This window comes from Lepisosteus platostomus, chromosome 8 (assembly GCF_059453375.1).
Source record: "Lepisosteus platostomus isolate fLepPlt1 chromosome 8, fLepPlt1.hap1, whole genome shotgun sequence".
Taxonomy (NCBI): Eukaryota; Metazoa; Chordata; class Actinopteri; order Semionotiformes; family Lepisosteidae; genus Lepisosteus; species Lepisosteus platostomus.
Genome location: NC_142618.1, coordinates 30,928,700 through 30,939,531, shown reverse-complemented (window position 1 = coordinate 30,939,531; position 10,832 = coordinate 30,928,700). Strand labels below are relative to the sequence as shown.

The window sequence follows — 10,832 nt, the reverse complement described above, 5'->3', positions numbered from 1 at the left end:
AGATTGCAGAATTCAGAATTGAATTCAACATGGAAGGCTCTTTGAGTTAAAAACAGGATTCAGAATTGTTATATTACATTAAAAAATTATAATTTGATTCTCATTTAGTTTTATTACAATATTTATATTTATATGATAAATTACGTGAAGATTTCTTTTGCAACAATCCATGTGTTGCCGATTATAAAAACACAACATATCTACCAAATACAACAAACTAATAATTTGACAGTAACTTGAATTTTGCTTACTGAATTATGACTAGTGTAATTCTTATTTCCAACTTTTTTGTCTATAATAAGCAAATATAGAAATACAAGTCCATATTAGTCCTATGACAATTTATGCTGAAGATACAGTGCCTTGCGAAAGTATTCGGCCCCCTTGAACTTTTCAACCTTTTGCCACATTTCAGGCTTCAAACATAAAGATATAAATTTTTTATTTTATGTGAAGAATCACCAACAAGTGGGACACAATTGTGAAGTGGAACGAAATCTATTGGATTTTTGAAACTTTTTTAACTAATAAAAAAATGAAAAGTGGGGCGTGCAAAATTATTCGGCCCCTTTACTTTCAGTGCAGCAAACTCACTCCAGAAGTTCAGCGAGGATCTCTGAATGATCCAATGTTGTCCTAAATGACTGATGGTGATAAATAGAAACCACCTGTGTGTAATCAAGTCTCTGTATAAATGCACCTGCTCTGTGATAGTCTCAAGGTTCTGTTGAAAGCGCAGAGAGCATCATGAAGACCAAGGAACACACCAGGCAGGTCCGTAATACTGTTGTGGAGAAGTTTAAAGCCGGATTTGGATACAAAAAGATTTCCCAAGCTTCAAACATCCCAAGGAGCACTGTGCAAGCGATCATCTTGAAATGGAAGGAGTATCAGACCACTGCAAATCTACCAAGACCTGGCCGTCCCTCTAAACTTTCAGCTCAGACAAGGAGAAGACTGATCAGAGATGCAGCCAAGAGGCCCATGATCACTCTGGATGAACTGCAGAGAACTACAGCTGAGGTGGGAGAGTCTGTCCATAGGACAACAATCAGTCTTACACTGCACAAATCTGGCCTTTATGGAAGAGTGGCAAGAAGAAAGCCATTTCTCAAAGATATCCATAAAAAGTCTCGTCTAAAGTTTGCCACAAGCCACCTGGGAGACACCCCAAACATGTGGAAGAAGGTGCTCTGGTCAGATGAAACCAAAATTGAACTTTTTGGCCACAATGCAAAACGATATGTTTGGCGTAAAAGCAACACAGCTCATCACCCTCAACACACCATCCCCACTGTCAAACATGGTGGTGGCAGCATCATGGTTTGGGCCTGCTTTTCTTCAGCAGGGACAGGGAAGATGGTTAAAATTGAGGGGAAGATGGATGCAGCCAAATACAGGACCATTCTGGATGAAAACATGTTGGAGTCTGCAAAAGACCTGAAACTGGGACGGAGATTTATCTTCCAACAAGACAATGATCCCAAACATACAGCAAAATCTACAAAGGAATGGTTCACAAATAAACGTATCCAGGTGTTTGAATGGCCAAGTCAAAGTCCAGACCTGAATCCAATCGAGAATCTGTGGAAAGAGCTGAAAACTGCTGTTCACAAACGCTCTCCATCCAACCTCACTGAGCTCGAGCTGTTTTGCAAGGAAGAATGGGCAAGAATTTCAGTCTCTCGATGTGCAAAACTGATAGAGACATACCCCAAGCGACTTGCAGCTGTAATCGCAGCAAAAGGTGGCTCTACAAAGTATTAACGCAAGGGGGCCGAATTCATTTTCATTTTTTTATTAGTTAAAAAAGTTTCAAAAATCCAATAGATTTCGTTCCACTTCACAATTGTGTCCCACTTGTTGGTGATTCTTCACATAAAATAAAAAAATTATATCTTTATGTTTGAAGCCTGAAATGTGGCAAAAGGTTGAAAAGCTCAAGGGGGCCGAATACTTTCGCAAGGCACTGTATGCCATGTCATTCTCATCCTCTTGGCAAATATAAAAGAAGGAAATTAAGGCATTTATGCTTCAGTGCCACTGAAATTGCTTTACTAAAAGGAGGTGAATGCACATTGGATAAATCTCATTAAATTACATTTCTGCAGTTTGATGTACACAGACATGTAAAAGAAAACCACAAATAAAATGTCTATAACATTGAAATGAGTTACAAAATTTTACATGTGATACTTAAATGAGATGTGCAATGCGAGTTTACTTGCACTTGTCTAGTATACTAACCTAATAAAGTCTGGGCTGCAAATCAGACTTTGAAGTTTTCCTTTGGAAGGAGATGTGTGGTATATGGGTCTATTAAGAGTGCATAATCTTGTTGTTCTAGTTCCTGTTCAGAAGAATACATCTCTAGTGCTAGGCAGGTGTCATCGGGATACGCTAAATAGGGCAAGTCGAGCCAGGGCGCCACACTACTCAATGGCACATTCTTCTATTTTTCCTTTTTTTCTTTTCGGTCCTCACTAACCTCACACCGCCCTCTCTGACGGGCCGTTCACTTTTACTGGTGCTTGCCGCGGCTCCTCCTACTCCCACATTGTTACATTTGTCAAATGCAATAACAGGATAAATTCATTCCTTATTTAGGGTACACTATAACATCGTTCCTGAGAGGTAGTGAACATGTTTAGTTTAATGTGACCACTGTAGTTATGCTAGATGCAAATGACAACACCTGGAAAGTATAAAGTGCCACACGGCATTTATTAAACTAGCACAGCCGCATACAGGTACATGTTACAGAAGCTCACAATAAGTAAGAAATGATTTCTCAAAGTATTTTTTAATTCCACTGAAGGAAGGAGTGTTCCTATTTAGCATATTGCTATCATGCATTTCAAGTTGTGTGGCTGCTACGTGTGCTTAGTTCTTAGATATTTGTGCAGCACATAAAGTGGGTACAATTTCCTGGAATGGAAAGATTTGTAAAGAAAATCTTTTTTTAATTCAAGTTCTTGCACAAGAGATTTCTTCACTTTCCTTTGTGCCATAAATTGTAGTACTCCGTCTTTGCCATTGTTAAGGTTTCCTGCTCGACCTTAGAATAAGACATTGTCAGAAGAGGTCAAAATAAATCATAAAAGGCAGGGTGCACTCATACTTGCAAACAAATCTTATTTTGACAGTTAAAAAACACATATAAAAAACAATATAAAATTTAGCCACTTAAATAATAAAATCAAACAAAACTGAAGGTGGCTTAACTGCTTATGGAGATCACTGAAATTGACTTTGTTGTCATCACATCATCTGAACTGTTAACATAATGTGTTATGTTTCAATTTCCTTTTTTTTTTTCTTAAAAACACACACATTATTACATGGACATGTGCATTGTTCCATTAGCCAGAATATGAAACACAATTTGAAATTGTAAGTTATTTATATGAATGTTTGTCTATATTACACCAAGGGTAAAATATTTAAAGGATCATTGCAGCATTGGTTTAGGAACAATTCTTAGAACAATAGTTCACCTCTTCCTTCATGGCTACACACGTTCAGGGCCTGGTCTTTGGCATTCTTGGGTTGGCTGACTGTTTTGATGGCTCATTAATCAAAAGTTGATCAAACACTCTGTTGATATTACTTATTCCGTAGTTTTTTTCCTATACGAATGATTGGTTTGTAAAACCCAGTTCCAGCCACTTGCCAAGGTTTCAATGATAGGATACAAACTCAGCACATTTATGTTTACACTGCACTGATTATGGGATGACATTTAAGAAAGATGCATTTATGTTATGTATTGAGTGAAGACTGGGCTATTCTATTACTTTATACAGTATACAGATGGTGTCCTACATAATACATAATACAAATAGACGTACAAATGTATACCAAAACAGACTGAGCAACAGAAACAGAAAATAATAGTAATGTTACTATTTGAAAATCACATAGGAAACAAAGTCATAATCTATACAATTTTAACATTTTTTAAACTATTGAGCTTATTTGATAAATGTATTTTGCACTGTGAATAAAAGCTAGCTGGAACTTCACTAGGTAAAACTTTGTTCTAGTTACAGCATCAACATGTCAGAAATGCACACACTGAAGTGAGAACCATAAATCTTCCTTCAAATGTCTGCTAATGCAAGATGCCGACTGTCACCAGCTAGAAAAATGTTTCAGTTTTTCAAAAGAAATAAAAAGTAATGAATAAATTCAGATCTCTCTTGGAAAATAAGCTATACATGATTCATGCATAAAACATTTTCTTTTATATGTACATTATAGTACAGTTAGCTGTAGAACATTAAACACCTGACTGTACCGTTGTTCCAGTTACTCTCTACTTCAATGATGACGAAATGTGGCCAAGACTGGGGAATATACATTTGTAGTTAACGATATTTCAAAGCTCCTGAGTGCTGTACAGAGCAAGGACAAGTACAACTCCTGTATGCACTGTAAATATATATTTAAATATAAAAAGTCATAATATTAACCAGCTAAGAAAAACTGAATAAAACTGTCCCCTAATTATATACATGTAAACCTATAAAACAAAGTAACTGCCCCTTCGGATTGGAAAACATTACAAGTCTACCTGGGGATTTCCTAAATTAAAATTAGCAGTTAAAATACATAAGTACTTGTTCTAGTTAAAGTCCCAGCTGTATGAGGGAATGTTGGGTACTGGAATGGAAGGCTGCTGTTCTTGTTCTCAGGAGTGGCCTGTGAGGTAGACTTCTTTCATTTTAGTCTTTCAGGATTTTTGAGCATCCTGGACTTTATTGATTTCCTGTTGCAAAAAAGGTAAAAAAGTAAGCTTTTAGACAAACATTTCATTACACTTCAACATGTACTCAAAAATAAGTTATATGTTTGAAAGAAATAGTAGATGTTTAGTTTTATATCTGGCCATGCAATCTATTTCCCTAATATGGATTGAAATTTTAATCTCAAGTGGTGGACAAAACCATTACATTTTAAATACGTACCATGGACAAATGTATTAAAAAAATAAAGATCGTATTTTGTTTTACAAAGAATCTTAAAAACCCATCATCATTCTTTTATACAGTAAGTATGCAATCACAAAAAGGATCTGAATAATATGATAAAGTTAAACAGTAAGGACAAAGACAAACAAAACAACATGTTGACAGAACAGTGGAGTTACTTAGCCTAGAAATGTTAATGACAGAAGTTTGACCATGGCATATGAATCAACACAAAAATCACCAGTGACAAAATAGAAGTACAACTATAAGCTGTAAGACACAACAGGTAGAAAGCTTGTTCTTTTATCTTCTCTTCCATTTTACATTTAAAAATAACAGCACAAACTTACCTCAATGAGTACCCCTTTTAATTTTCCATATGCTTCTTCTAAATCATCATTGATAATTACAACATCAAAAAGACCAGATTCCTTACCTGAAAAAAAGAGAAACTAGTCAGATATTTAAATGTTAAATTCAAAAGATTACTCTCTCCTTAACTCCTTAACTCGTTCAACTCTGTATCGCCAGGTACTCACAAATACAATTAAAATAGCACACTTACTGGATACTTAGTGTGAAAATATGTTGCATGTGTGCTCAGACTCTTATTTAATTGGGTTTATGTACCTAAAATGTATTTGTGATAATGAAATCAATAATGCAAGGAACCTCAATCCCTTAAACTGAAAGCTGAAACTTACTGATCTCCATATCAATTCGAGCTGCTTCTAGACGTTTCTGTAAACTTTGCTCTGTTTCAGTCTGTCTGTCTCGTAACCGTTTTTCCTGGGGAAACAAAAATCAGTCCTTAGAGATTTATTTCTTTAAATATGTTTATTTGGCATTATTTACTATCACTATTACTACCTCAGTACATAATCCTTTCACATCAGAAATTATAACACATTGAGGAGCCTATAGGTTAGTGTTTATTTTTACAATAAACTTCAAACAGATTTATGAATGTCTGAGGTAAATCTTTTAAAAAGGTGTCTTTATAAAGTATAAATATAAAGTTTATGGTAAACTGCTCATCACCAAGTGCTGGTACACCCATAATAGAAGCTTAGCATTACGTCACATATAGATTATGGGATTAATTTACATTTGTTCTCAAAAATGTTTTCCTTAACCACTCAATCACATTACTTTTATATCCTATATCAATCCTTTACCTCCACACACACCATTGTTTCACAAAGAAAATTAATAATGCATGGAATAAATTGCCTACTCATACTATGAAGGCTAATATGGTAAGATATTGAAAAATTCAGTTTGACTCAGTGATAGAATTATGCAGAACATAAGAAAATATCAAGCTCTGATGTGAATAATTCATTCTAATCATGAAATCTTTTATGCAATCTTTCACCATTGAAATTCTTTAACCACTATGATCATTTTATGCCCATGATGTGTTCAACTATCCTGCTACAACAGCTTGCATTGATGGGTAAAGAGGGGAGACAAAATAGGAGACACTAGATGTTTTAGTGAACACAAATTTACGTTCCACAACACCTTCTCAATGAACATATGCGGTTTTGTAAGAAAGTCAAAACAAAGATGTGCTTACATCTTTGTTAAGCCTGGCACAGATAGGCAGACAAACTATGTAAAAATACAGAAATACACAAGATACACTAAACATAGAAAAGGGATCTCAATTTTTTTGTCCTCATGCTCTTTACTGAACACTGGTCTGCAGGTTGTCTAGTACAGTTGAATGTCCATCCATCCATTTTCTAACCACAAACCAGACTTCCCCTTCCCCAGCAAGAGTCTCCAGCTCCGTACCAGGTGCTCCCAAGCCGGCTGAGAGATATAATCCCTCCAGCGTGTTCTGGGTCAGCCCTGTGATTTCTTCTCAGATGACCGATACATCTGCAGTGAGAGGCTCCCAAGGGGCATCCTCACCAAATACCCAAACAACCTCACCTGGCTCCCCTTGATCAAGAGGGTCGATGATTCTACTCTGAGGTCCTCCTGGACTGCCAAGCTCCCCACCCTGTCACGGAGAGTAAGCCCGAACACACTATAGAGAAACCTCATTTCTGCCGCTTCTGCCTGCAGTCTCATTCTTTTTGTCACTACCCAAAACCTCGTGACCATAGGTGAGGATAGGGAAGTACAAGAAGTACTATTGAAAGTAAGATGCATATACTGCATAATGTAGATGGGTACTTTCTGAAAAGCACAAACTGTATGTGGTTATTGATGAGAAAGAAGCACTGGCCTAGGACACTTACAAGGATCTCCATGGAGGGTGGCTGAATGGACACATAGATGGGATTGAGGTCTGTCTTCTTGATGTTCTTCACACCCTGCATGTCAATGTCCAGGATACAAATCAGGTTTTTGGCCTGAACGTCCTGCACAGATGCCTTGCTGTAGAGAAAGAAATCTGTGTGATGTTGCGTTTCTGTAATATGCACACTCACTAATGTGTATCTGTGCAAAAATCCAACAGAAGAAATATATGCAGTTGTAAACCTCCATTACAAAGTCTTTTGGCATCAGTTTACCTTATATATAATTCATAACCCTTTCCTGGGGCTGGACACCCCAAATGTTTATGCAGTTTTGGAGAATTCTGTACATTGCTACACTCTGCATTCTAATCACTGGGGACTGCTGATTAGTTGAGATCAAACACATGTATTTCTGAACATAAATTGCTGGTTGTGAACCAACACGTCTATCTCTGAACATAAATGCTGGTTAACCAGCAGGTGGCACTACTATTTCAGGTTAAGAACAATTTTTGTCAGAAGAAAGATTCTGAGCAAAGAGGAAATGCTGAAGGTACAATCTAACTCTGCAAAAACATTGATTCATGCTCTAAAACAAAGTTAAATTCTCTGCATGTTACAAAAGTCTAGCCTGTATTTTCTTTACAACATGATCTAACTTGGGAGATTCCTAATTAATTCACCCAAGCTGTTGCTTTCCAAAAGCTCCACATTACAAATTTTTAACTGTCTTACTTCAGGAAACTACATTCAACCTCGAAACCAGTGAAACTGAAATACACTCATATGAAAAGTAAGGATGAACCTACAAATCTTTACTGGACAGATTTACATTTCCAATTACTTTAGGTATCAAGGATACATCTTTCAAAATCATCTTGAATTATCCAGGATTTGCAAAAGGAAAACAGCTTTTTTCCTGTAACAAGCCTGCTTTGATGGACACTAACACTCTTGAACTTTGACATGGCTAGGATTAGCAGTAAGAAATAGTTAAGCCCCCGGACTAATTATGTTTTCAAATGTTCCTTTAAACACCGACAGCTGTTCTCAGCAGATGACTTAAGGCTGTCCTCCGCTTAAGAGCGGTAAGTTGTAAGTCAAACAGACTGACAGACGTGCCATCGCTTAGTCCCAATAAGAACTTGTAGATGGGTTATAAGAAATATTACGTTTGTTCCATTTTTTTGCAGCTTAAGTGGAATCACAAACTAATGTTTATATGTAACATGTTTTTTAAAACTGTATTTTATATACATTTAAAGTTCCATTTACAGTAAGGATTTGTCTCTTAAAACTTGTTACAGCCACTCCATGATATTTTACTTTTGAGGTTGGGGAGCTGGCTGCAAAGGAACAAATAGAAGTTAATTACACCAGAAAAGGAAATAGAAAAAAGAACATCTGAACAAGCTGAAACATTCTGTTCTTTCTACTTTTCAGCATATAATTAACTTCTACCTGTTCCATGTTTTCAACCTGTGAGCAATGCCAGTAGTAGCAGAACCAAGAAATGGCAACATACAATACATACATTATTTTTGATTGCAGTTTGAAGTTTGAAAACCTTTTTTTCTACAAAACTAGTCTGTTTGATTGTTTCCAGACGTATACACTTAGAGAACTGCACATTGAGAGATAAAACGTCCACATTAAAAATAAGTTGTGTTATAAGCACTACTGGTATATATCCCAACCACCAGGCAAGTTGGTGATCTTGGCTAGTGAGAAATGATCAATTCTTGACTACAATAAATTTACTGGAACCTTATGTACCAAATGGTGTTTGCCCAAAACTTACAGAAGAGGCGACTACGGAAAAACAGCTTGACATACCAAAATGTGGTCTACTCAACAAAAGAAAAAGTAGCAAGAAATTGATCCCACATACCTTGTTCCATAGATGTTACCAGAAAACTCTGCATTCTCGATGAATTCCCCAGAATCTATAGCTTTCTGCATTGCCTCTCTCGTCACATAATGGTAATCTTCAGTGGAAATGGGGAAAAAGAAAAGCCATTGTTCATATGAACGAGAAGCAGTAACATGGACAGCAAAGAAGCGGCTTCTGCTTGGTGAAAGTAATGAACATGAAAGCTCACTATGAAAAAAATGACACAAAATACAGCCATAAGCCATACAGAAAGCAGTTTATCCAAGGTCATGTCTCTCACACCACTGATTTTACAGGTAGAAGTGAATAACTGAGTGGAAGCATGACTGTCTTCTTATAAGACGGGGGTCCACATTTCTCCTTCAAGTGACCTCCTAGAGCCCTAATAGTTTAGGGAATAGATTACTGGCTTCTCGTGGAAATATTACATACTTTTTTGTATTTTGTACTGCAGAAGAAGCCAGATATTGATTAAAGGACCAGATATAGGACCATGTAAAAAACAGTTATTTTATCATTTTCAATTTTCCGAGATCAGTACATGATGTCATTTTTACCATCTTTTCTAGATGAATCATCTACAAACTAGGTATGAAAAGAAGCCCCGATTCTAATTTGTGTGACCTTTGTGGATGTGGATGAGTCTTTATGTTGTTTCAGGCCATAGCTAAACTCAAGCCTCCTTCCTGAATTTAAGATACTTAAGCAACTGGATATGGTTGCATTTGAAGAAAAGCAAGTTCTCCGAGTTTTCCTGGAAAACTGATAAAAGCCTTTCTAAAGCCTTTGTTTACATCTCAGTGATGTTAATAGAGTCTTAAAACACGAAACAAAAGGACAATTCTAAACATGCTGTGGTAGGCCAGCAGTAATGAGGATTGCAGTTTCAGCTGACCTGCCACTACAGGTTTTTAGAACCTCTATTGTCTGTAAATAGGTTTGTGTGTGGTTTATTGATTAAAAATGTGTCTGTGCTGAGAGCCACATTTTAGTAGTTATCGGGTGTATTTATAGGTTTCTGTTGAATAAAGACTCCTTGCACAGTACTTCTGCTGATCATCATGATTGAGCCTGATGCTCAATACTCAGCTCTCAAGGGCCACCTGGTTAGATGTAGGCTTGTCACATGTCTGACATATGTATGGCAAGTTTTAATTCTCCCATCCTTTTTTTTTTACCAGTTGACAGGACTGATTGGTTTTCTTTCCACTCACCTTACTGAAAAGATGACCATGTCATTTGATAAAGTAGAATTGTTAAGACTTCCCTGTTTTTCACTTACAAAATTTAGATTCCAAATTTTTCCAACAGTGTTACAAGAACAAACTTAATAGTATCTCGATATTTCCAACATAATGTACAGTTTCTTTTACAGTGAATGCTATTAACTGTAATCTTCAATGTGTTTATCCATCTCTAGGCTATTGGTATCTTAAGTGCCCAGCTATATTCTAATATGTTTACATAAGTAGCTATTAATAAAAAAACACACACAACTTACACTAAAACACAGAGTAAGCAGTAACATCTAACAGTAAAGAAAAGATTAAATATTTGATTGCCTGCATTTTCTACTCTATACAACGACTATTTCAAAATCACTGACACAACAATCATTTCTAACAGTTTCAATCTGAAGTGATCTAGTTTTTATTGATGTCTGTCACAATTAGTCTAGGGAAGCAGTTTTGCAGGGAACATCCTGCT

General features: G+C 36.4%; 1 protein-coding gene across 6 annotated transcripts in view; it reads right to left on the bottom strand.

Annotated features, from left to right (window-relative positions):
- Positions 1–2,698: 2,698 nt before the first annotated feature.
- The window catches only part of guk1a (guanylate kinase 1a), a 30,219-nt gene continuing 22,085 nt past the window's right edge, over positions 2,699–10,832 (bottom strand). For all 6 annotated transcript variants that reach the window (XM_088643103.1, XM_088643102.1, XM_088643108.1 and 3 more), the window contains 5 exons: positions 9,123–9,219; positions 7,229–7,367; positions 5,678–5,762; positions 5,324–5,409; positions 2,699–4,771 (listed from right to left, as the gene is read on the bottom strand). In XM_088643103.1, the coding sequence (XP_088499229.1) occupies positions 4,736–4,771; positions 5,324–5,409; positions 5,678–5,762; positions 7,229–7,367; positions 9,123–9,219 (443 nt within the window). In that variant the 3' untranslated portion in view covers positions 2,699–4,735. The remainder of the gene's footprint in view (positions 4,772–5,323; positions 5,410–5,677; positions 5,763–7,228; positions 7,368–9,122; positions 9,220–10,832) is intronic.